The sequence below is a fragment of the Puccinia triticina genome, chromosome 17A (assembly GCF_026914185.1).
Source record: "Puccinia triticina chromosome 17A, complete sequence".
In the NCBI taxonomy this organism is placed as follows: Eukaryota; Fungi; Basidiomycota; class Pucciniomycetes; order Pucciniales; family Pucciniaceae; genus Puccinia; species Puccinia triticina.
The window spans coordinates 2,811,441-2,839,031 of record NC_070574.1 but is presented as its reverse complement, the minus strand read 5'-3'; the positions used below and the strand labels follow the sequence as shown (position 1 = coordinate 2,839,031).

Here is a 27,591-nt window from a genome sequence, read left to right as displayed (position 1 = left end):
GCAGGAGATGAGCAGGAATAAAAGTGTGTAAGCAAAGAGAGGTGTGGATGTGCCAGATACGCGTCAGAATAGAGACAGAGAGGGAGGGGGAGACTAAGGAGCTTTAAGGTTTTCGTCGGCTTCGTATCTGATTTGGCGGGGTGAAGACGGACTATCAGGCGGATTAGAGGACGAGGAGGAGGTGGCGTTATTCTTCTTGTGCGGTCTATTAGCGCCCATCTTAACGTACACCGGCTACACAAACAGACAAAACCAATGTCAGAAAAGGGGGGACATGAGAGGAAAAGAGGAGGGAAGACAGACGTCGTGGACATCGGTGTCCGGATGAACCTCGACTTGGTCGCACCACAGACGCGTGGTGGAGGCCGTGGGGTTGCTGGAGGCCGGGTCGCCCAACGAGCCGTCCTCGGGCTTCTTCTGCTGGGGCTGCCATCCGGCGCCAATTGACGTCACAACCAAGGTCGGAACCTACGTCCGCAATCACAAAGACACTTTAATGCTTGGGCTTAGGAATCGGAAGCGGAGGGGAACGGGCGTGCTTACCATCGTCATTAATGCCCCAGTGTGGATCCCTCTCTCGCGTAACAAGAACTTTCTCGAGCGTCTCACAAAACTGGAAGACCTCATTCGTCCACCTAGAAAAAAAGAACCGCATCGAAATGCAAATCAACAAATGGGCAGGGGGAAGTAGTGAGAAGAGTAGACGGACCTCGGATTTGACTAAAGATAGCGAGGTTATCGCGGACCCGGTCGATGGCCGGATTCCACTTGCTCGGTTGACTTTGGTCGCCATCGTTGCGGTCGTCGTCGTCGTATTCCTTGCCGAGATCGACGATCTCGAGCTCCAGTTTAGACGGGTCTCTGAGCCAGCCCCATCCATAGACGAGTTTTCCGATGGGCTCGGTGGGCAGGAGCTTGATGAGGACGGCCAAGGGCAGAGAAAGCAGGCCGATGATCACGGAGATCAACCAGTCGCGTGCACCAATACTCGTTACCTGGAACGCCGCCCCGCCGACCTCAACGATCAGGATCTGGCCGCCTAACATGATCAGGAAGATCACCATGAAGTAGTAGTTCTTCAGGATCCCTTGGAAGACGTTGAAAGAGCGGTCGAGCACTCGGGCATTGAACTGGTTGAAGATCTGGCAGAAGACGAAGGCGTTGAAGACCAGTGTCTTGTGGAGATCATCGAACTCGATCCGCGTCGCTTCGTCGGCAGGAGCGTCTCTGCCGAGGATCTGTTTGCCCGAGAAATTGAGGACGAGGATGACGATCAGTTGGTAGATCGATTGGCCAATGATCATCTTCCACATGTCCAAGCTGATCAGATTCGCCGCCTTGTGGTCCGGCTTCCGGTTCAACGATTCCCGCGTGGCTGGGTCCGTGGCCAGCGCCAATGCAGCAAACGTGCTAAAGTAATAATCCCATCATTAACTTCGCACTCCGTAGAGCAAATCCAGTGCAAGAAACTCACTCCATGATCAAGTTCACCCATAGCAGTTGGACTGCAGTGAGGATCGAACTTTCGCTGTTCGACGCGATACTGGTGATAAAAGTGATCAAGACGGCAGTGATGTTGACGGACAATTGGAACTATGTAGCCAAAACTTCAGCGAGCGGATCAGAAGGAATAAAAGCAAGGAAAGCGACTGACCTGCAAGAACTTCTTCACCGAGTCATTGACACATCGGCCCCACATGATAGCCGAGACGATGCTGGAGAAGTTGTCATCCATGAGGATGATATCCGAGGCTTCCTTAGCAACCTCAGTCCCACTGATGCCCATACTGAACCCGACGTGCGCGGCCTTCAAGGCCGGTCCATCGTTGGTGCCATCGCCCGTCACCGCACAGGTTTCTCCGATAAACTTCAGATAGTCCACTAATCGCTTCTTATCGTCGGGGGATGAACGCGCGAGCACCTGGAGCCGGGGGACGACTTCGAGCATCTCCTGCTTGGACAGTTGACGAAAGATCGGTCCTGTCGTTTGTGAGAGAAAGAGGGTAAGCGCCTGTGCATGATTTGATACCAAGGTTGAGAATAACTGACCCTCCATGATGATCCCACCTGGAGTATAAATTCCACATTGAAGAGCAATCGACCTGGAAGAGAAGAACACGGATGAGAAATGCATCAGATGATAAGCGTGACCAGAGGAAGACTGACTTGGCAGTGATGATGTTATCACCGGTGACCATCTTCACGGCGACCCCAGCTCTAGCGCAGTTCGCCACGGCCTCGGTGACTCCCGGTCTGAGAGGATCCTCGATGGCGACGACGGCAAGGAGGGTCAATCCGGGACCGTCGATCAGTTCGTCGAACGAGACTTCGCCCGGTTGGCTGTTAGGGTCCTTCCGGCTCTTGCCGGGGGCAAGCAGCGTCGGAGGCCACGACTCGAAGTCTCGGTAACATAGCGCAATCGTCCGCAGCGACTGGTTGGCGTAGAACATGATTGTTCTGCTCACGTTATCCCGTGTGTCGAGATCGAAGGGAGCTGAAGAGACATTCTCCGCCTCCGAGTTGATCGTCTGCCCTTCAGAGGATGGGCCGCGAACGCATACGTAGTGGCTGGTGAGTTTGGTCAGGACTTCAGAGGCACCCTTCAGGAACAGACGATAGTGACCGCTCTCCGGGACTCTGACAACGACGCCCATTGCCTTCCGCTGAGAACTGAAAGGGATCATTTGCACGATTTCTGCGCCTTGTCGGACCTGATGATAATCGGGCCATCCTTGCTCCTTGGCAAAACTCAACAGAGCCGTCTCGGTCTTGGAGCCGATGAACTCAAGCTCACCACCGCTAGTTTTGGCCTCAAAGGCAGTCGAGTTAATGGCAATCGATTCGTTGAACAGTTTGATCAAGCCGGGGGTAAGATATTGTTGAATTTTAGCTTGGTCGACTGAGAAATCTAGACGGAGGTCGTGGTGGGCAGTTTGAGTAGAGGGCGAATCGGTATCGTCGGTGATGCTGATCTGGGGGTTTCCGTTTCGTGGCGAGTCGGTAAGGTCTAGTTCTTCTGGCGCCTTTTCATCTACATTCACGCGTCTTTCATTTTGCTCCAGATCCGCAGCAAATTTACAATGAACGCCGATCGAGCCAGCAACAATGGTCATTTTGTTTTGCGTCAACGTTCCGGTCTTGTCCGTACAGACCACAGTCGCATTGGCCATGATCTCGCAAGAACTCAAGACTCGAACGAGCAGATTCATTTGAGTCATTCGACGGGTGGCGAATGCAAGAGCAAGGGTAACCGCAAGGGGAAGTCCTGTAGATATAATGGGTTTTTTTCAGCTCACAAGTCCTCCACCTTGTTACAAAACATTTGAGCTCACCTTCGGGAACAGCCACGACGACAACGGTAACCGAGATAATCAAGACTTGAATGAACGATTGGGCTTTATCACTCGGAGTCCTGAAGAATGGAACAGTGGAAATCAGTTTGAAGCGAGAAAAAAAAAACAGTCGTAGAAAAGATCTGACCGGTCAGCTTGAGTCTTGAGTTGAACAAAAAACCGGATCATCAAGGCCGTGAATAGGATCAAACCGGCCGTGGCGCCCAATTTGGCGATGAGTTCGGCCAGGGAGTTAAGTTTGGTCTGGAGAGGTGTGCTTTCGGTATCGCCTTGAAGACTGTCGAGCCAAGAAAAGAGGATAGTAAGTTAAACCGCTGGATGCAAGCAAAGAAAGCAATAGAAGACTCAACGAGATCATAATCTTTCCGTAGAAGGAGTTGGGGCCGACTGCGGTGACCAGATAGCGTCCATAGCCTTCGACGACTTTCGAGCCGCTGATCATGAAGCAATCCGTTTTGCCCAGCTGGACCTCATCGCGCAGGGGCTCATCGGTACTAGATTGGCCGGATTTTTCGTGTGCAATTTGGAGTGCTTGGTCGTAGTTGACTTTCTTGATAAGATCGCTTTCGCCCGTCACACTACTCTCGTCGCATTTCACCTCGTAGCCGTCCAGGAAGATGCCATCCGCAGGCAGCAGATCGCCCGCATTGACTAGCAGTAGGTCGCCTACTAGGATCTCGCCGATCTGCAGGATCTGCTCTTGGCCCTGTCGGATCACTTTGATCGACCGGTCCTCCTTCTGCGCGTTCAGCTTCTTGAATTGTAGCTCCTTCTGGTAATCATTTACTGATCCAACTAGCGTCACGATAGCTATTGAAAAAATAGAAAAGTGAGTTCACAATTACAAAACTTTTAACAAAAGAAATAAAAATAAAAATAACATACCCACAGCCACAAGAATCGCTACTCCTTCAACCCAATCAACCTTAGAAAACAAAAGTTAGATGAGATGCATGAATATGTTGAAGATCTAGAAGGGTGAGAGAGATGATTACCTGAGGTTCAGTGACAGTATTGCCATTAGAGTCGGTATAAGATTTAGGCGGGGTGCCGAGGGTGGTATAGAGACCGAGTGCGAGTGAGATGATAGCAGCAATGATGAGGATGATTAAGACTTTATCCTGAAGGGCTAACCAGATCAGTTGGAAGATAGTTTTCGTAGGTTTCTGGGGGAGGATGTTAGATCCGAAGAAGGAGGTTCGGGCGGGGAGGGTCTCCTGGAGATTGCTGAGTCCGCGGTCAAGGTCTGTTTGGAGCAGGCTGCTGAGCGCGTGGGGGCCGCCGAGGTTGGACAAGCTCTTGATTGACTTGGGGTCGATGAGTGCGTCGAGTTGTGCGGTTGAGATGGTGAAGGGGCTGTCTGGGTGGTCAGGTTTGCTGCTGGATGCATTGAGATGTGCGTCTGAGGGGGATGAGGCTAGTGTTGCTGGCTTGGCTGTTTTTGCGGGCGAGAGTGGTGGGGAGTGGATGGATGGCTGCTTGGCCGTCTCCGTGGCTGGCTCGATGATGCTTGCTGCCGCTGGGGGTGGGGGTGCTGCTGGTGCTGGGTGGGGGTGTTCGGTGGTGGCCATGCTGGTTGGTGGTGTTCTGCCGGGCGAGGAGATGGCGAGAAGCTCAAAGGAGTGGAGGGTGGGGCTGGCGTGTTTGAGTAAAGTCAAGTAAAATGGAATAAAATAAATAATTTGGTTAACAGTGGGCAGTGCAACCCAGGCACACCCGCCCTGTTCTAAATATCCCTCCCACACAGCCACCGCCCGGCCAGGGCAGCCAGGGATTAGGTAAGCAGCCCCACTCCTTATATAACGCTCGGACGGATCATACACATGACGGACTAGCTGGAACGATGTCTGCAAGAGAACAAGCGGGGTGATCCTCTACAAAAGAAACATCCATCCTCACTAGCACGCGTTTAGAAGCGTCTCTAAAACAAAACAGAGTAACACATTTAGTTCCGCTGCCGACATGGAATGGATGGGGTGCTTGGCTCTTTGGGCTTGTTTGTATGCACATATAATCCAAAAGGAACTGCTGCGCTAAGGCTGGGAACCATGACATCTTCTGATCAGAAGCCCTCCAAATACGCTCCAAGTTACTTGTCTGCGTGAGAGGTGCCAAGCGAGCTCCAGCCGTCCAGCCTGCAGTGAGGTCCTACACAGATCGCAGCGGGTCTACACACAGACTTTGGGGGTGTCACTGAGAAGTTTTGCTGAGCGCGTGCGTACAGCTACAAAGGAAGTGATTTTGAACTTTGGAGTTTAGAGAGTGGTTTAAACTGGTTTGAAGCTACCATCACATTTTCAAGGCGATCTGAGGGGCACGCGGTACCATCTAGCTGAGGGTGTGCAGCGCCGGCGCGTGCCGGGAGTACCGCTCAACGGCAGCCTCACAAGGCCTTCCCTAGCTCCCCGGTAGGGCCTGGCGAATCTGCCACCGTTTGATTCAACGCCCGATTAACGCTGGCTTGGACTGGAGGAAATGCCTTATGCTTTTCTGTCGAAGAGATTGCAGGGGATCAAGCAGGGAACCAACGAGTTCCGCACTTTCCACTGAGGCGGCTAAGTGTGTCGGGCACCTGAGTGATCTGAGCTGGGACCGGGCGTAAGGTCATCACCCAACGCAAGCGACCCAGCCTCGCGGATTCTTATAAGAATCCACGTCAGAGGGAGTCTCAAGCTCGTCGCTGCCGACTTCCTCCTCCGAGATCAGTGATAACCAGAGTCCTGCCCACATCAGGGTCGCTCTCACCTTCTCTTCTTCGTCCTCTGTTAAACGTTGATCATCGACGTAAAGTATAAATTGCCCAGTAATACGTTCACGAGCGCTAGACATGATCACCTTCCGTCATATCCCGGCAACAGGCCTATCGCTACCAGCCGCACACGCCATACGAGCGATTTTATCATAGGCTGCTCTCCGGTCGAGTTTATCATCGGTTTTCGCATGGAAGTATCCAAAGAACGAGGTAGTTGAAAAGAGCATCACGAGGGCCGTCGCGGCAAAGCGGGGAGACATAATCTGTCAGCCATCTGCTAACGCAGTCAGCACAGAGACTGACAATCTGCGGGCCGCCACAGAAGATGGCGACCCTGCCACCGGCGGCTCTGTAGTTACCGGGGTTTAGGATCCGGCTGGGAAAAGAAGCCGTTGAGGATGATTCTCAGGGAAGTTGTACCTGAGCCGATGTCGCGAGTGAACATATCCGCTGGGTAGGCTCTAAGGAACTTCTCACGAAGTTCTCTGAATGACGACCCGCGGTCCGCGAACCACAAGCCAACCAGCTGAAGGCTGGGTATAAAGCATGAGGGACCTCCGCACCTAGGATGGTCCCCCAGATCATTATTAGTTACCAAGCCCGCTTATTTGTTGCATCGAAGATACAACGATTGGGGCGTTTACTTTCTGATCCACCCTCCACCACCTTTACACTTCCGACTCCGCTCTTGACCTCGACTTACCCGAATTAAGTAAGTCTAGGTTTTCTTCCTTTTCTCTCTCTCTGTCCTAGAAAGGACTCTCTCTTGAATCTCATAGATTCCGGTTGTATTCGCTCAACCAGCCCCTCCAGACGGAGGCGCGGCTTTTCTCCTTGTGCTACGGCCAAGTCGAGCATCGACAGACAGTCGTGACAGCTGAGATCAGCCGTCAAACCTTGATTTTATCAAAGGTTTCATTCAGTGCGTTGCCACTATAGAGGCACGCCCTGACATTTGGGGGCCTCATCGGGAAATTTTCTTTCCCTGAAACCTTGGCTACTGTCAACTTACCCAAAGTTTGACTTTTCCCTTCCTCAGATACGTTTTGTGCAACCACGACCTCGTTCTTCGAATTCCCCATCGTCCATCTCAAAACCCTACCGGTATACCAGTAGTAAGTTTCTCGAGTCCAGTCCCGAGTTTATACGTGTGTAGCTAAGCGCTAGCCTTCTAGTGTCTACCCGTCAAACCTTGCTACACAGCTTTTTCCAGTCCGACAGACCTAGACCCGCCTCTGCCAACGGAGAAAACGCTAATGTCAGCGGCGACAATCCTGTTAATCGGAACTCTGCCCCACCGGTCAGCTCTAACGGAGTTGCCGAATTGTTTGACCAGTTATTCAGACGGACCGGTAATACCGCGGATCCCCCGGCGACTGAGACTAATCATCAAGACCCTGCGATAGCCCCAGCAGCAGCTCCGGCCATCGACCCTATTGATCCTGCTCTCTCGACTACAACTAGCCGCCCTGCTCACCCAACGGTTGCTAGGTTGATCAACAATATCCGATCCCGCGAGACCTCCTTAGCGAGAGGCTCCACCGCCGAAGTCGAAAGGCAGCTTACACTTGGCGACCCTATCCGGCTCAATAGCACGGTGCGAGGAACCTCGCCAGAGAGCGCTGAGTCCATAATAGTTATTACAGAACCAACAGGTTAGTCCTAACATCCAACATGCCTCCCCCAAAGAAAACCGAGAAAACCGGCAGTAACACCGGATCTCATTCCTCTTCTACTAGGTCCGCAAAACCCTCCCTCGTCCCAGCCGGCGAATTTAAACGTGGCAGCGGCCCGTCGCGGGTGAAATCCCACGACGGAACTACTCCTGCAGACCCACCTACGCTTCAAGCAGGCGTTCTTGGAGGTGCGCGCGGGCAACAATCAGGAGGCGATGATTCTCCTGCGGGACCAGGCGATCACGACCCACAACAGTCTCGAAAGACTGATCAGCCGGGAGATTCTCTTGTCGCTAACCAAGGGATGGAACCCTCACGTGACTCACCCAAACCACCCAGCAAACCGTCAGCCAAATCTGTAGGATTATGGACCCAGACCCCCACCCGCAGCTACCCGCAAGGAAGCTCGCGCGGTTAACCCCAGACGCGCAGCATTCCGCAAGGAAGCTCGCAACCAGAATAAGCCCAGCTGCTAAGAAAGGTAAGCTGATTAAGCCCCTTTCGCAGTACAAAGCCCCAGACCACAAGCTGACGAACATCGCTTTGACGATCGCAGCCGAGGATCAACCAGCAAGAACCGCACAGGTCAAAGCCCAGCCAAACAAACAAGAAAGACCAACCTTGTACGTCCCAAGAGCTAGATCATAGAAGACTTAGAAATAAGGCTGACTAGATCTTACATTTTCTACTACAGAACTCTTGCGGATTGACTCGGACCCAGAAAGAAACAAGACTCACTCGTAAGACTATCGGAGGTGCAAGCACCCGGTAAGCAGAAGAAACAGATCCAATACAGAACAAAGAGACAGAAGAGAAACTGACTCAGAACGTTGCGCGCACAACAAACAGACTCACAGCAATACCACCCGTTCCGACAGGACAAGACCAAGCTGCTACGCTGATTGGTCCCTGTCTCGTCTTGTATCCAAGTTCAGACAGACCCCGATCTCACGATTGACGGTACCAGACCCAGAACCAAGCAACCGGACAGAAGGTCCCTAAGCAAGCATCCTCCAGTGTTGCTTTTAGTTGTTTGAATTCTTTTAGATTTACAGTCTCGAGCTGCTCTTGCAAATCACCTCAAATCACAACTGAAAGCAACACCGGATGGCCAACCCCAAAGATCCTAAGGCTCCCAGCACTCGAGCCAGCGTGGAGCGCGCATCTCAGTCAAGGAACACCGCAAACCGGAATGACGCCTATAGCCCGGACAAAGACCACGTAAACGTCCCGAAATTCGACGGTTCTAACTTCCCGCTGTGGGAGCGCAAAATTAAGATGCACCTGCGTCCACGGTATCTCGAATCCTACTTGGATGAGCCAATGTCAACTGACCCGGACAAAGACGAGCTCCAAGGCGCCTTGCGGACTTGCAGCATTCTGAGTGAAGCAATATCCAACGCAATATTCACGAGCGTAATCAATGACGATAACGAACAAGACCCACACGCTATCTGGACTGACATCAAGACAATCTACGCGTCCGACTCACTCCTTTCAGTGTTCCAAGTCTGGAACAAGTGGCTAGATATTCAATACAACAAAGATATGAACAGCTACATTACGGAGATGGAGGAAAGTTTAGCTGAGTTCAGTTCGCTTGGTCTAAAAGTCCCGGACGTTTTAGTAGGCTGTGGAATCGTCGGAAAAATCACGAAGAGGCGACCATTGCTCATGCAGGCGCTGTTCGCCGATCTGAAAGCGCTGGCGAAGCCCAAAGAAATCATCGCTAAACTACGAGACATTGGAAGACATGAAACCGCGACAAAGAGGAAATATGTCGAGGATCCAGAACCCACCTCCACCGCTCTCGCCACCGGAACCAGTCGCCGACCTCCGAGGAAATCTAAAGGCCCCAAAGCAAGCGGATCAGGAAACTCAGACGTGCGATGCAGCAACGGCAAGCACAACCCAAGAGCAACGACTCACGTCGAGGCCGACTGTTGGACGATACATCCTCTATCGCGGCCGCAAGGCAGGCCGCTACAAGAAAAAGAGCGTCCGCAGAAGAAACAACGTAGTTCCTACCACGCTGAAGCGGACGATGATGACGACGAAGAAGAAGCTCAGCATGCCACCATAGCCAAACCGACCTTCACCTACAACATGACGACCCCAGAGAAACCGCTGTCCACGATCCTGGACTCGGGAGCGAGCAATCACATGCTCAACTCCCTCAGCTTCTTTGTACAGACCACCCCCGTCCACATAAGCATACTCACCGGCAGCGGTAAATCCGAGCTCGTCGCCATCGCTCGAGGAACGGCAGAGTTGCATCTCCCAACTGGAGAGATCCTAGTTCTGCCAGGAGCACTCTATGTGCCTAATCTAACTCGAAACCTGGTCTCGATGATACAGTTGATGGATCGACGGGTAATCATCGGCGAGCGAAGCGGCTATTTTGAGGTTAAAATAGACAACAACAAGCCATTCCAGGTTAACATTTCCAACGATCTCCTTGAGATCGCCGATGTCACCGCAGCCCCAACTTCCCCCACCGGTCTGGCCACGACGGCATCCACTGCTTTATCAGACTTTCAAAAGTGGCATAATCGATTAGGCCACGCTAGTTCCGGACGAATCGCGCAAGCCGTGTCGGAGAAACTCAATCTGACAAAAACGCATGCTTGCACCGCGTGCATGCAGGGCAAACTCACCCGGATACCGTGCAACGGAACCTTCAAATCTGTTGACGCCTCTCTCAGCGTTGTCCACGCCGATCTGGTCGGCCCCATCTCTCCCCCAACGAATGGAGGCGCCAGGTACTTCCTAACACCCGTGGACCAGTACACCGGATACATCCACACGGTAATACTAAAGGAAAAGAGTCAATCTTGTCAGGCGATAATCGACTTCCGAGTATTCTTCGAGAAGCAAACAGGTCACCAGATGAAGAAACTTATCTCTGACGGCGGTGGGGAGTTCGTGAACGGCACCTTAAGCGATCACCTCAAATCTCACGGGGTACAACACAACGTCGCGCCACCATACACCCCGCAGAACAACGGTATGGCCGAGCGCGCCAATAGGACCATAATCGACATGGCGCGCTGCTTGATGATGCAAGCGAATTTAGCCCCGGAGTGGTGGGCCGAAGCGGTTCAAGCGGCCACCGCGACAACCAACTGCCTTCCGTCGCTTGGAAAGAGCAAGGCATGTCCTCTTGAACTGATGTTCAAGCTCAAGCCGAACATCTCGTTCTTCCGGCCATTTGGCTGTCGAGTCTGGATTGTGAAGCCAAAACAGAAGCGCGAGTCAAAATTTTCTTCCATATCCTGGGAAGGCGTCCTGCTTGGCTATGAAAATGACTACTCGTCATACCGGGTCTATCGCACTGAAGACAAAACCGTGGTCATCGCCAAGCACGTTCATTTCGACGAAACTACTTTTCCCGACTGTCCCGCTCTTAACAAGAGCTTCACGGCACTGGGTAGCAACAAACTCCCTAGCTTCAAGCCCGATGAGCCGCTACCATTCGCCGAGGAGGACTCCCTGGCAGCGGATGATAGAGAAGAATCAGCAGAAGAGGAGCAGGAAGCGGAATCTCGTGACTTCGCCAGAATCATCACCGATCTTCGGTCAAGCAGCCCGACGAGCAACGCATCACCTGAACCTAGTCATATCGGACCCGTTCCTGCTTGTCAGCAACAAGCCCGAGCAGGCGGCAGTCGTTTCGCTTGGACGACGGCTCCGCCGCCCAAGGAAATCTCAAGCGGAATCGACACAAGTAACATAATCACAGGGAAGCGCAACCGCCAGGCCTACTTGATCGAAATCGAGCTCGACCCAAAGAATCATCGTCAGGCCATGAATGGCAGGGACCGAGACAGCTGGACCGAAGCCGAGAAAAGGGAAATCGCTAACATGGTTAAGCACCAAGTGTGGATCGTCCGAGCGCGCATTGACTCTGACGAGCCCATCCCATCCACCTGGGCATACCGGAGAAAACTTGGCCCCTCGAATGAGGTCATAGAATTCAAGGCGCGCATTTGCGCACAAGGATTCCGCCAAATTCACGGCAGAAACTTCAACGTGATATATGCCCCGACCGGAAAAGCGGCTTCGTTGCGCCTGCTAATCTCCTTTGCAGTAAATAACGGCTTGAAGATACACCAATTGGACGTTCGTAGCGCCTTTCTCACCTGTCCGCTCGAGGACAAAGTAACTCTCTTGCCGCCGCCGGGATTCGAATGCCCGGCGAACTCTGTACTGCAGTTGAAGAAAGCCATCTACGGCTTGCGGCAGGCGCCTCTTGTATGGTACAAGCGCTTGACAACTTACCTCAAAGGTCTTGGTTTTCAAATCTCAGTTTCGGATCCTTGCGTCTTCTGGAGACCCGACCAGAAGGACAAGCCAGCCACATGGCTTTTTGCACACGTGGACGATATAGTGATAATCAGTCGACGCCCAGAGGTCTTCAAAGCCGAGATGGAAAGGGAATTTGATATCAAATACCCTGGGGAGGCCGAGTTTCTCTTAGGAATGAATATCGAGCGCTTTACCGACGGCCTTCAGATCAACCAAACCCAGTACATAGAAAGGAAGCTAGTTGAGTTCGGACTGGAGAACGAGCACCCCGCGAGCTGTCCCCTCAACCCTCGAGAACGCCTATCAAGAGCGACGGAGCAAGAAATGGCAGCCTTCAAGAAAATTGAAGTCAACTACCGCGGCCTAGTCGGCTCATTGAACTACCTGAGCATCCTGACGAGACCGGACATATCATTCGCCGTCAGTCAGTTATCTCAGTATCTTGAGAATCCAGGCATCAGGCAGTACCAGGCCGCTGTCCAGGTTTTTCGCTATCTCTCCGGAACTCGACATGTCGGTCTAACATTCAAGAAAACCGAAGGCGCCAACCTGAAAGCGTTCGCAGATGCAGACTGGGGCAACTGCCTGGATACAAGGCGCTCGACCACTGGCTTTGTTGTCACCCACGGAACTCACTTACTCAACTGGAAATCCAGTAAACAGCCGACTGTTTCGCTATCTACCGCGGAAGCGGAGTACAAGGCACTGTCGGACCTGGGCAGGGATCTAGCCTGGTTCGCCAGCCTCATCAAGGAGATCAACTTACAGTCAACTGTCGAAAACATTGAGGTGGCGGTCGATAATAAAGGAGCCATTGATCTAGCGAATAGCGAGACGTCTCAAAATAGCTTCAGAACGAAGCACATGGACATTCGCCTACATTTTGTTCGGGAGCTGATTCTACTGCATCTCATCAAACTCCGGCACGTCAAGACGACCGCTAACGCCGCCGACTTTCTCACAAAGGCCCTCGGCCGGTCGGTAATCCGACGCTCTCTCGCTCTGATCGGGGTAATCCAAATCTCCGAAGTTGCTTCGAATCTCGCGACTCGAAGCATGCGAGGCTGTAGGATTATGGACCCAGACCCCCACCCGCAGCTACCCGCAAGGAAGCTCGCGCGGTTAACCCCAGACGCGCAGCATTCCGCAAGGAAGCTCGCAACCAGAATAAGCCCAGCTGCTAAGAAAGGTAAGCTGATTAAGCCCCTTTCGCAGTACAAAGCCCCAGACCACAAGCTGACGAACATCGCTTTGACGATCGCAGCCGAGGATCAACCAGCAAGAACCGCACAGGTCAAAGCCCAGCCAAACAAACAAGAAAGACCAACCTTGTACGTCCCAAGAGCTAGATCATAGAAGACTTAGAAATAAGGCTGACTAGATCTTACATTTTCTACTACAGAACTCTTGCGGATTGACTCGGACCCAGAAAGAAACAAGACTCACTCGTAAGACTATCGGAGGTGCAAGCACCCGGTAAGCAGAAGAAACAGATCCAATACAGAACAAAGAGACAGAAGAGAAACTGACTCAGAACGTTGCGCGCACAACAAACAGACTCACAGCAATACCACCCGTTCCGACAGGACAAGACCAAGCTGCTACGCTGATTGGTCCCTGTCTCGTCTTGTATCCAAGTTCAGACAGACCCCGATCTCACGATTGACGGTACCAGACCCAGAACCAAGCAACCGGACAGAAGGTCCCTAAGCAAGCATCCTCCAGTGTTGCTTTTAGTTGTTTGAATTCTTTTAAAATCATCCGGCAAACGATCCGGCGAGCATTCTGCGCAGCCAAGCCCGGGGCCAAAACCACCAAGCAGCCTCTGCACGCCAACGGGCCCCCCCGCCAGCAGCGCCTCCGGCAAACAACCAGCAGGAAGCGGCTCCGCAAGCAGCACGACCCCGACCGGACCAAAACGGGCCGGGTCGGAACGGCCGCATGAGGGGCAGACGCAACTACAGGACGTCCATTTACGACGAGCTGTTTCGCATGAGCCGGACGATCCAGGGCGGTTACCAGTTGATCGACCAGTCGCGGGCCAGAAACAACGGGAATCAGCAGCGCCACTGACTCTGGTAGATGCCAGTACCATACTCAAGCAAATGTTTGCTGAGATCGAGAAGGTGGTTGATGGTAATACCCACCAAATGTTGTCTCATACTACCTCTACCTTGAATTCTCTTGTTAAGTCTGTCCAGAAAGATGTTTCCACCCCCGTTTCTAATAATGTTCATCTTGTCAGAATATCTGTCTCTCTGTCCGCTCACATTCCCCTACCATCCCCAGTCCCCAGTAAATTTTCCAGTGCCCAGTCCCCAGTAAAGTATTCTGTCTCCAGTCCCCAGTACCCAGTCCCCAGTAAATTATTCAGTCCCCAGTACCCAGTCCCCAGTAAATTATCCAGTCCCCAGTCCCCAGTCCCCAGTAAAGTATTCTTTCCCAGTCTCCAGTAAAGTTCCCTGTTCCTGTCCTGTCCTCTGTCCAGTTCCAGTTCCTGTCCCTGTCCCCTATCCCAGTTCCTGTCCTGTCCCTGTCACTGACTTGTTATTACAGATGTTAGTTTATTTTGTCTTGTATGTTACATGCTGTTAGGCCCCCTCTGGATCTTGTGCAGGGGGCTCTCTAGTTGTGTATACATGTCCGCTCCTCGAGTATGAAATAAAATCATCGAGTCAGAGCCCAACAACAAGAGACCCACTTTTGCCCAACCTGAGTCAAGCTCCTCTTTCAAAAACCCCCACTACTCGCCTCCCATATTCTCAGTCAACAAGCGTAACCTCAACACATCTCCTTAAAGATATCATCTCCGATAATTTTAAAGCTGTTAAATTTTCTCTGTCTGGTCTTGCTACTTTAAGTAATTCTATCTCTACGTCTGTTAGCCCGATTATTGAGACTGTTAAGTCTCTAAACTCCCGGGTTGATGAGGTGGAGGAGGCCTTAAGTAAGATCTCCATTGGGAACAAAAATGGTGAGCTTAAGACAGTCAAGGGTAATATTAAGGAATTCGTCCAGAACGCTCTGGATATCACTGTTTCAGACCTGGTAAGCCGCGACTCCGGCAATCCAAAGCTTATACATGAGATACAAGGTTTAAGTGCGCGAATGTTTGAGCTTGAGAAACGCGTTTTGGAGTCTACTACCACTGCTCCTGAAAACTTCGATGCCCTTTTTGCACAAAAACTTGACAAAGGTTTTCATCGGTTGCAGACCGCCCTGGTTGATCATCTGGGCAGGGAACAACGGGCCACGGCTGAGTCAAGTAGTAGCGCTGATGTTGAGCAGAAACTTGAGGAACAAAGCGAGAATCAACGAGTTGATTTTTTGAATTTAAATGGCAAAATTGATCAAATGATGAGTCAGTACCGTGCTGAAGGGGCCCGGCTTCGGGAGGAGGTAGCGGGGCTCACCGGTATCATCCAATCTTTGCAATCGTTGCCGAGTGTCGACTCTGGCCGGGAGCTTCCTCCACATCTGGCCGGGGCTTCTACCAGACAAACCGCGGCGAGATGGTGACGGCGTAGACCCCGAACTTAAAAAGCGTCTGAATATGGCTATCTCAAAATGCGACTTGCCGAGCTTTTCCGGTGAAGGCGAATACGATCATCTTTGTTTTGTGCAATGGATTGATACCGCACATCGCGATAGCCATGTAGACGATGAGGTTATTACCTTAAGCTCTTAACTATGCTCACAGGCACAGCTCTCTCTTGGTATGAGACTATGCGGCTCACGCATCACAGTAATTCCTGGTCCTTCTGGAAAGAGGAGATTTGTAAAAAGTTCGGACACTCCGCGTGGAAGCGAAAGAAGCAGAATGCTTTCACTTCGGATCGATTTGTCCCGGGCGAATCCGAGCCAGCGCGGTGGGTAACACGACAGTACAATAGGCTGAAGTGCTTTAAGCCTAACATTGATCAGGAATCTCTGAATTTTAAGCTTTTAAACCTTATGGACAACGAAGTGGAATATGCTGCCAAAAATGCTATGAAGCGGCCGGATGCTGACCTCAGTAGCTTCATCAATGTTCTGGAAGACATCTGTGATAAAACCAGACTTGGGCGGCGCCGTTTTCCCCCGAAGGTGGCTCCCCCTCTTGTTTCCAAGCCCACAGGCCAGGCTTTCGAGAAAAATAAGACTGCACCCTCTGATATTAAGTGTTTTACCTGCAAAGAAACAGGGCACACCGCTCGCAAGTGCCCAAAGAATGTCAACGCGGTAGATGACGGGGAAGGAGCCGAAGCAGCCGCCGAACAGGGCAGTGATCCTGAAGACGATGGCCCAATTATTGGTGCTATATCTACCGGCGCGGAGGCTGTGGGCACGACGCGCGGCAAAAACAACCTTGTGCAGATGTCCTGCTGCGACAAGCACCAGGAAAATAAAATAGTCAGTTGATGACAAGTGACATTACACCAGCTCCAGCCAGCTACCCACCATCTATCCAATATCTATCCACTATCTACCCCAATCTCCCAACCATCTCCTCAACTTCCAAAATTTACCAAGGAGGTCCTGTTCAGTTTTTGATGAGCCCAACTGATCCTCTGTTCTGCCCAGCTGATACTCAGCTTTGGCACCCATCTCATACTCAGCTTTTCTGCCCAGCTCATACTCAGCATTTCCACACAGCTCACTCACAGAATTGGAATAAAGCTGTTTGACCATTCCTTGCCCAGGTGATGCTCAGCTTTGTACTAGTCCTGGCGCAGCTGATGCTCAGCTTTGTACCAGTCCTTGCTCAGCCTTCTCCTAGTCCTGTCCCAGCTGATGCTCAGCTTTGGCCCAGTCCTGGGCTAGCTGGCCAGCTGATGCTCAGCTTGCTGAGTATCAGCTGAGCCAGGCCAGGGAAAAAGATGGGAATAAGCTTGGACAGGACCAGAGCTGAAAATCAGCTAGGCTAGGGCCATTAAAGCTGATCATCAGCTGAGCCATGGACAAGGCTGAGCATCAGCTGCACCAGGGCCAAAGATGATCATCAGGTGGCCAGTTCCAAAGCTGAGCATCAGCTGGGCCAGGGGAAAAACTGAGCATCAGCTGAGCCAGGGTAAAATCTGAGCATCAGCTGGGCCAGGGCCAAAGCTGAGCATCATCTGGTTTTTTCACATTGAGTGCTTTGATCCTGAAAATGTGAGTCTCAGATGTGCTGGTGGAGAGGAGCAGCATTGGAGCAGTGTTGGAGCTGAAAACAAAGCTGTGTCATGTCACTTGCCATCAAGTGACTACTTTTTTTTCCTGGTGAAGGATTGTCTGGTTTTGCTAGATAGCGGGGCTGTCTGCTCTGTTGTGGGAAGATCGTACTTAACTCGGTTTTGTCCAGGCTGGGAAAAGTTCATCCTGCCAATACAGCCGGGTAAATTCCACAGCGCGTCCGGGGCACTAATTCCGTTGGGTGTTGTCAATATTTGCTTTGTTCTGCAAGGCGTTAAGATGGTGATGAAGTTCGTGGTCATGGAAAATATGACCTCCAGGTACTTTATTGTTGGTAACGACTATTTGGTGCACTACAAGATCTCCTTGCTGAATGCGGAGAAACGCCAATTCACTATTGGCAAGAAAGTGTTTGATTTCGACGAATCCATTAACATTTTTGCCCCGGAAATGGATAACGAGGTGGGATTTGAAGGCGAGGTCCTGCGTGACTCAAAGATTAGTGAGGAATTCACGCCCTCTCAGAAGGCTGGTCTCGTACTCGCCCTGTCAGAGAATAAGGAGGCTTTTGCTACGCCGGACCAACCTTTTGGCTCCATTAAAGGGCACAAGGTTGAAATCACCCTGACTGTGGATAAGCCTTACCCTTTGGCTCTCCGGAAATCTCCCTACCCTGCGAGCCCTCGGACTAGAGCTGCTATTGAGGAACACATAGCGCTCCTCATTCGCATGGGTATTCTGCGGAAGGTTGGCTCCAACGAAGGAGTATCTATCACGACGCCAGTGATCATTGTCTGGAATAAAGACAAGTCATGATTGGTGGGCGACTTCCGGGCCCTGAATACTTACACGACTCCGGATCGGTACCCAATGCCAAAGATCACCGAGTCTCTGACCAAACTGCACGGTGCAAAGTTCATCACTTGCATGGACGTGCTGAAGGGGCTCCATCAGAATACCGTGGGGAAGGACAGCCGTCAATTCCTACGGATCATTTCGCATATGGGGATCCATGAGTATCTGAGGATGCCGTTTGGCATCAAAAACGCTCCATCTCATTTTCAGCGGATGATGGATTCGGAGTTCCGTTTGGAACTCAGTGAACTGTGGTTGATTATTTATATTGACGATATCATAATCTTCACGGAGACATGGGAAGAGCATATCCTGAAACTCCGGATTATACTTCAAAAGGTCCGCAAGATGGGGATGAAGATCTCTCTTACTAAGTGTTCCTTTGGCTTTTCGGAACTGAAGGCCCTGGGCCACATTGTTAATGGTCTTTCTCTTGGCATTGACCAGCACCGGGTTGCCGCGGTACTACTGAAGCCTATCCCAGTAACGGTAAAGGAATTACAATCGTTCCTTGGGTTTGCCGGCTATTATCGGCTACACATTAAGGATTTTAACCTTATGGCGTCTTGCCTGTATAAGATATGTAGCCCGAACGTTGCGTTTGAGATGACGCTTGAGCGCATTGAGGCTTATAAAGCTCTTTGGGTAGCGCTTACTACAGCTCCATTACTCTTTCACCCGGACCCGTCCCGTCCCTTTTTACTTTATGTTGATGCGTGCATGGAAGGCATCGGGGCTGCGCTGCATCAGATCCAGATCGTTGGGGACAAGGAGCAGGAGGGCCCCATTTGTTTCATTTCGCGGCAGCTGAAGGATTCCGAAAAGAAGTACGGGGCCTCCCAACTGGAGTGCCTCTGCCTTGTTTGGGCATTAGAAAAGCTGTACTACTACTTGGATGGCTGCGTGTTCACCGTCATTACAGACTGTGTGGCGCTGAAGTCCTTGTTGAATATGAAGACGCCGAGCAGGCATATGATGCGCTGGCAGATATCGATCCAGGAGTGGCGTGGCTCCATGACCATTGTCCACCGGGACGGCTTGATCCACAAGAATGCGGATGGCTTGTCCCGCTGGGCCCTGCCGAACGACAAAGATAACCCGGCCGCCAACGAGGAAGACACTCCGCGAGAGGTGCCCATAATGGCAATCAGTGTCAGCGGTTTGGCAACGGAGTTCTGGGATTCGGTGGAGCGGAGCTATGACAATAACCCCAACACGGCTGCTTTAGTGGGTATTCTCCGATCCAAGCACTCTCAACCCGACCTGGTGGCGCGGCTGGAGGAACCGTGGGGAGCCAATTTTTCAGCAGGCCGTTTTCTACTCTTGGATGGTCTGCTGTACCATCGTACGGGTAACCACTGCGCGCTCGTGCTTGTTGACAAGGATCATATTAGTACTATGCTCCACAAGTGTCATGATAACGTAGCCGCGGGACATTTCTCTAAGGAATGTACGGTCAAGCGGCTCCGGGTGCTGGCTTGGTGGCCTGGGTGGACCGCTCGAGTGGAGCAGTACTGCTCCAGTTGTGACCGTTGCCAAAAAGCCAACCGCGCGACTGGAAAGCGGTTTGGACTTTTGCAGGCTATTGAGGAGCCCAAACAGCGTTGGGAGGTGATCAATATGGACTTTGTCACCGCGCTCCCACCGGGGGGAAAAAACAGCTTTAATGCTGTTCTAGTGGTGGTGGACCGCTTCTCCAAGCGCGCCCGTTTCCTCCCTTGCTATAAAGATAATACGGCGTTGGATATAGCGCTGATCTTCTGGAATTCTATTGTTCACGACGCTGGTTGCCCTAAGGTCATTATCACAGATCGTGACCCTAAGTTTACCTCTGAGTTTTGGCAGAGTTTATTTCAGCTGATGGGGACAAAACTTTTGTTTTCTACCGCATATCATCCCCAGACTGACGGTCTGGCCAAGCGTATGATCCAGACGCTCGAGGATATGGTGCGCCGCTATTGCGCTTTCGGCTTGCGTTTCAAAGATAGCGAAGGCTACACCCATGACTGGGTTTCCCTTTTGCCAGCGCTGGAGCATGCCTACAACTCCAGCGTTCATTCCAGCACTGGGAAGACCCCGTTTGAACTTGAACGGGGCTGGATCCCTCACATGCCCCGCGATCTGGTGTTGAGCAAGGCTGTAACTCTACACCCGTCAGCCGAACGGTTTCAAGATATGATGGTGCGGGCGGAAGCGCAAGCAAGCGCTTGCCTGGCGGATGCGGTCGCATATAATAAGGAGCGGTGGGATAAGACGCACCGGGACCACGACATTAGAGTTGGCGATCGAGTGTTGGTTTCCACTGTGAATTTCCAGAACTTGGGCGGGAATAGGAAGCTAAAGGACGCGTTTGTGGGGCCATTTTTTGTTAAGGCCTTGCATGGGAGGAACGCAGTCGAAGTGATATTAACTGAGGGGTTTGACCTTAAGCACCCCACCTTTCCGGTGAGCCTGCTCAAGAAGTATGTCGTGGACGGTCATCGACCTTTACCCCCTCCCCCGGTGGTGCCGGACTTGGTGCCGGAGCACACCGATGACAAGGTGGCGTTCCGCATTCTGGACGAAAAACTTACGCGTGTCCAAGGGCAGGACTCCCGCCTCTATCTGACTCGGTTCAAGGGGCTTTGTGCCGACCATGATAAGTGGCTACCAAAGGAGGCTATCCAGAACGCTGAAGTTCTGTTGCGCAAGTTTCGCGCTTCTAAGCGCCGCAACCCGGGCACAACTCCTATCAGAGCCGTGCTTTTTTGGGGGGGCGAGTGTCAGCCATCTGCTAACGCAGTCAGCACAGAGACTGACAATCTGCGGGCCGCCACAGAAGATGGCGACCCTGCCACCGGCGGCTCTGTAGCTACCGGGGTTTAGGATCCGGCTGGGAAAAGAAGCCGTTGAGGATGATTCTCAGGGAAGTTGTACCTGAGCCGATGTTGCGAGTGAACATATCCGCTGGGTAGGCTCTAAGGAACTTCTCACGAAGTTCTCTGAATGACGACCCGCGGTCCGCGAACCACAAGCCAACCAGCTGAAGGCTGGGTATAAAGCATGAGGGACCTCCGCACCTAGGATGGTCCCCCAGATCATTATTAGTTACCAAGCCTGCTTATTTGTTGCATCGAAGATACAACGATTGGGGCGTTTACTTTCTGATCCACCCTCCACCACCTTTACACTTCCGACTCCGCTCTTGACCTCGACTTACCCGAATTAAGTAAGTCTAGGTTTTCTTCCTTTTCTCTCTCTCTGTCCTAGAAAGGACTCTCTCTCGAATCTCATAGATTCCGGTTGTATTCGCTCAACCAGCCCCTCCAGACGGAGGCGCGGCTTTTCTCCTTGTGCTACGGCCAAGTCGAGCATCGACAGACAGTCGTGACAGCTGAGATCAGCCGTCAAACCTTGATTTTATCAAAGGTTTCATTCAGTGCGTTGCCACTATAGAGGCACGCCCTGACATAATCACTCGTCGAGATGAAGCTGCAGTGGCAGAGGCACTACTCCCCTCCACGTCAGCACCTAAATCTGCGAACGCTCAAGCGACCAAATCGACAAGCGCAGAGGAGGACTTTGTATCACCCGATGTGGGGGAAGATTCGACTCGCCCGTGAGCTTCAAAACCTGTGGGATCGTGGAATCCATCGAAGGCTCGCGAGGTCTTGGATAATTTTGGAACAGATGTGATGGACTCCGAACATCACATCTGTTCCAAAATTATCCAAGTTCGCTATCGAAGATGCTTTAGAGGTATAAACGTCCCTCCACCCGCTATAGAGATTGTCGTTACCGTAGACGAAGAGAGGGCCCATACGTGGAGCAAGATTCAAGAAGCGCAGGCTGCGGGGCACACGATACTCACGAAGCCCTTCATGAACGCGTGGACTTCGATGGACGAACCCAAGCCGAAGCTCGCCCTCTTGAGAAAGGTGTCGGCAACGCCGGCATTGCTCACCGTGGAATCAAGGATGATTTCGATATAGGTCAAGACAGAGAAAAAGCACGGCTTGGTTCATGACATCGGTGCTGTTTCAAGTCACCAAGATGTTGAGTTCACGAACTTTTTGACGAGAATATTGGAACCTTGAGGGCTCCGCTGCCGTTAATCATTTTGAACAACGAATGGAGAAAGCACTCTATCTCAGCTCATTTAAATATGAAACATTATGTATCAAACAACACCGAAAAGCCTATAAAGTTTTAGCATGAGTGAACTCAGACGCACTCAGATTGGACTAAGAATCACCGCAATTCCTATCTAACCTTGCGGGACGTCTACGACATGGGGCTTTTCGCCAATAGATTGTTGGCGCACAAAGAGAATTGTGAGGCGGGAGGCTACGGATTCATAGCCGCGCTCCGTTACGAGATGGTAATTAGAATGACTGCCTTTGCTCACAGAATTGCCTCGGAAGATGGGTCGGCCAAAGAAGATATATCAGTTCGCCAATCATTGGTCGTGGAGCAAATTGCAATGCTACACGATTGCGAGGAACTTTGGAGAAGCTGGTTGGAGAGAGAATAAGTATGCACCAGGTCAGGACTACTCGCATATGGATCATGAAACAGATATGGATCCTGAGATAGACATCCTGACGACCCCGGCAAGACCACCGTTGCAGTCGGTCTTCAGCCAAATGAACAATCTCAAGCAGCACCACCCTCCAAATTACGGATTGCACAACACTACCAACACAACCCAAATTATTTTGGGGCTTAACTAATTGACTCCCAAAAATTACATTCCAACTCCCAAGACATAATTTTTGGGAGTTGGAATGTTATTCCCTCGCATAGAATGGGAGTCAAAAATGCAATTTTACCAAGAATTACAAAAATGAAATAAAAATAATTATACCTTCTCACTGGGATGCCCAAAGCGCACCAAAATTTTACAGCAGGAAGAAACCCCTCTCAAGAGCACATGATGAGCTGCACGGTGTGAGCACACCCCATGAATGGGTTCTGCACTGTGGGTATAATTTGGTGGATTTACTACAAAGGAAATGCACCAAAGCCTTAGCCACAGTGCTCCACAGGGTCCCAAAATTTTACAGCAAAAATTAAATTACTACTTATACAAATATTTATCTGCCAGGCAGTAACCCATGAACCAAATTTCTTGAGGTAGCTGGCAGGTGCTTTTAAGCCCCTATTTTGATTATCTAAAGATTTTCATAACTTCAATAACAAGTTGAGAGAACAGAGAATTATGCATAAAAGGAAATGCATGAAAGTTTTAGCATTAATGTGCCATCAGAACATGAGATATCAGGGGTGTGTGGCAAGATAAGTAGGAAAATGATTGCTAACTGTATAAATTTTTGTTTACACACCTGCACAGTCTAAAAACTAGGAATAATTTAATGCTACATATTTTTCATGCCCTGGTATTCTTGGAAATATTTTCTCATTGGAACATGAAATATCAGGGTTGTGGTCAGCTTAGTATTTAATTACTGGTGCAATATAACACCTATGTTTATGATGCATCCAAACAGGGGCCCAGTGCCTCAAGCGTAACAAAGCCTGTGGCACCATTAAGCAAAAGGTGTGAGTGGGGCTTATGACTAACAACAAGATTCTTGCGTGAGAGAATCCCAACAATTACCGTAGTGGATCTTTCTCACCAGCTATAAAATAGCTAATCCACCCACCACTTTCAAGATGTTATCCCTGCTGAGTGCTGGAATCTTATTTTTGAAAACAGGGACTTCATGATGACTTGTCTAACTTTTACAATTTTGTCTCCTGCCTAAATTATGTTAATTAATTGCATTCTACCTTTTCCAGAAAGTGGCCAAGCATCTCAAAATTTGTATGTTTTTTTCAGGCATCAGGAGGATGGATTACCTAGATTCTGAATACACAGTCTGATTCAGAAAAATACAAGCCTCAAATCCTGAAGAAAAAAACTGTGGTCTGCAGGTGGTGATGACATTGTCCACCACCAAACCTTGAAGATTCTCTCAGGCCAACCATCCTGATTAGTCATAAGTCCTCTCCCTGCAGGAGAGATCTCAATGCTATGCATCTCTCCTAGGCCAAATGGGTGCTCCCAGGCCGCTGCAGGGACAAGGGCTTAGATATGTTTGCCGGGGCCTTAGAATTGAGTTATAATACTCTAAACATGCATCCCAAGTCAGTTCACACAACAAACATCTATTATTTTTCCCACAAAAAAAACTGAAGTCAACATGAAAAAAGTAAAACCAAAATTTCACTCAGGGCAACAAACTAATTTCACTCAGGGCAACAAACTGAGCATGCTTAGCCAAAAAAATAACATGTCCCCAACTGAGCAATAATCATTGGAGGACTTCTCGTCAAGTCTGGGAGCCTCCCAGATCTCAATTTACACACCCATACTCTTAATTCTTGGTAGAAGGGAAAGTGTTTTCCTAACCCTACAGCTCATGACTTTCATGTGCACTGATTGTTGATTGAGTAGATGTCTTAATTTAGGAGCTATAGGGGCATCTAAAGCTCTCTAAATGCCGACGGGAAGTCCTTCATTTAACAATTATTTGGGATGCCACTGACTAGCCCATGGGCCTTTGAATTCCCAGAAATCCCACCATGGGCCCCCACATAGCTAATGGGCTCTTGGTAGCCCATGAAGATATCCATGGGCCAACCAACAGTGGGTCAGCTACACTAACATAGCTGTTAGTGTAGCGTAGCGCAGCGCAAATGCACTATTTTTTAGCGTAGCATTAGCGCAATTGCGCGCATCTGCGCTAACGCTACGCGCAAAGGATGCGTAGCTATTTTAGCTTTTAGCGTAGCGTTAGCGCAGATGCGCGCAATTGCGCTAAAGCTAAGCACGCAAGGCGCAAAAGAGCCCGCGCTATGCTGCGCTAAAGCGTTTTTCGCGGCAAAAAAGTGCCATTTTTCCGCTAAAAGCGCCTTAGCGCAACGTAGTGTAGCGTAGCGGCTGTAGCGCAGCGCTATAGCTAAACAAAAAGTGGTATGCTGTTAGCGCCGCTGAAAATTAGCGAAGCGTAGCGGCACTAACAGCGCGCTAACGCTATTCAAAAAAGGTTGGCACTTTTTGCTGCTACGCTAAACATTAGGGCTAAAATAGTGTAGTTTAGCGTAGCGGCCCACTGTTGGGCCAACAGATACCCTCATGGGCCTTTGGTGGCCCATAAAGATCTCCATGGGCCAACCAATATCCTCATGGGCTTCTGGTGGTCCAAAAATCTCCCCATGGGCTTCTTGTGGCCCAGAAAGGAAGCAAAAAGCCCATGGGTTCACATGATGGACATATCTGTTGGCCCATGGGGATCTTTATAAGCCACCAAGAGCCCATTAGCTATGTGGGGGCCCATGGTGGGCTTTCTGGGAATTCAACAGCCCATGGGCTAGTCAGTGGCCCAGGTTAATACTTCTAGACCACAAACAGCCCATGTTGAGATTTTGGGCCCATCAAAAGCCCCAGAAGCTCCCAGGGCAAGGCAAAACTCCCTCAACACTGACCCAATTCAGGCCTGCTCAAGGCCTGCTAAAGCCCACTCCAGGCCCGCCAGGCCCGTGAAAAAAAACCATCCCAAAACATTGTCCAATGATTATTGCTCAGTTTGGGACATTTTATTTTTTTGGCTCAGCATGCTCAGTTTGTTCCCCTGAGTGAAATTTTGGTTTTATTTTTTTCATGTTGACTTCTATTTTTTTTTTGGGCAAGATAATAAAAGTTTGTAGTGTCTAGTGTCCAGGTCAAGTTGCTCCAGACCACAAACCCCTCCACTTGTTTCTAAATGCCTTCAAACAAGCTGCCACAACTTCAAACATGTCTAATCAATACAACATAAAACAAGTGGTGTGAAGGCAGAGAATCCAACAAATTGAAAGATGGGAATGCTTGCATGAACTAAATTTGACTGTGGCAAAGAGAATTAAACACCAGTTTGGAAGAAAAAAAGTATGGACAGGCACAAAAATAACAAATATTGTGTGGGTATGAAGACACAAGCCATATCAGTTAATCACAGCTTTGTATATAAGAGATATTATTTTGGACAAACATTGTACTCAGTCAGAGAAATAGTGCAATGAACAATGTCTTTTCTTTATGGAAATCAACCTTCTCTGTTACCGGAAGTTGGCAGTTACATGCGGCCAGCCCTATTTTTGTGATTTTAACTCTGGAAGAAGAGTCACACAAACAAAAGAAACATGAGAAGATCTAAATCATTCACTTTGAGAGGCGGGGCAGGATGATTGATGAGAAGCACTTACGATTTCTGTAGGCCGCAGTTAAACGTTGCGCAGAATTCACGGGGATGATCAGCCGACGTTGAATAAAAGTAACATGTCAAGCTACTGACGCAATCCAATCCATTCCGTCCATCAGTCCCTTACCCGTCAGGGCCGAACATGCCACTATTTGCCATTGTCCTACAAATGGTGACAAGACTAGGTTAATTCCCATCGTAAATGAAGAAATTAGCGAAGATCAACCAATGTCGCCTTACTATCTCTCAGCTCGGTTAGCGCCAGACCTTCAGAGACTTGCGCGGGAGTCATACATCTTCAAGACCAAACAGACATCATCAAATAAAAGATGCGATCGCTGGCGAGTCGATAGTATGGAGACGGGCAAACCCTTTGACATCTTGTTTGTTTGCGAATATCAGTAAACACGCCCCATCGGCTCCCGACTGGGCCGAAAGTTCAGGATCTGTTGCCACTCGATGTAGTTCTTCTTTTGCTAGATTCAATCGAGCTCGATCCGTCGAATCTACTACCATGATCAACGCCTGAATGAAAAGCCAACCAAGTAATAGAAAGCATTTTAGCTAGATGGACCCGAGTTTTATTCTATTGATTTTACAGTGACAAGATGATGAAGGCTTGTCTGACCTTTGCTTGTCCGTAGTACGATGACCATGAAGTCTATTGAACATGCTAGTCAGTATAACAATAACATTTTCGGAGTCTTAGCTTGTGCGAGAATGAACAAGCTAAGCTGAGAAAGTGAAAACAAAGAGCCGAGTGATATTACCCTTAGACTGGTTTGACCTCCTAAATCCCACATACGAATTTTCAAGTTTTTATATTCAAATAATTCCTATCCTCGTCGGTTGTTATCCGCGTTGTTGTTGTTCAACAATTAACAGCAAACAATTCAGTTCAGTTCCGTCAAGATCGTTGAAAACGTTGTTATCTGACATTTCAGTCCAATTTATACGAACCTGATTGGCCCCTACTGTGGGCGCGGTTGAAACGACTTCGCCCATCGTAATTTTGTACAGTATGGTAGATTTACCCGCATTATCTAGACCTTTATGTTTTGGCATTCATTTCCATTTTAAAGAAAAGTCCCAATGGCGTAGGAGAAATAATCAGTTTGAAATCAATCAACAATCATGACCAGTTACGTCTGTTTTATGATTTTTTTTACGGATAAGAAGTCCAACAGATGACCAAGGCGGTATAACATACCCAAGATGACCAATTTCATCTCCTCCTTGCCAAACAATCGAGACCAAAGGATACCCAT

General features: G+C 50.1%; 1 protein-coding gene across 1 annotated transcript; it reads right to left on the bottom strand.

Annotated features, from left to right (window-relative positions):
• Window positions 1-93: 93 nt before the first annotated feature.
• Window positions 94-27,591, bottom strand: PtA15_17A245 (uncharacterized protein; the record flags this gene model as incomplete). Its single annotated transcript, XM_053164341.1, has 20 exons — window positions 94-234; window positions 304-468; window positions 544-635; window positions 710-1,410; window positions 1,475-1,593; window positions 1,655-1,980; window positions 2,050-2,102; window positions 2,167-3,265; window positions 3,333-3,412; window positions 3,481-3,630; window positions 3,704-4,163; window positions 4,239-4,278; window positions 4,349-4,733; window positions 26,417-26,486; window positions 26,564-26,619; window positions 26,694-26,848; window positions 26,952-26,984; window positions 27,094-27,159; window positions 27,284-27,372; window positions 27,534-27,591. The coding sequence occupies 20 exons, from the start codon at window positions 27,589-27,591 to the stop codon at window positions 94-96; spliced, it is 4,338 nt and encodes a 1,445-aa protein (XP_053028318.1).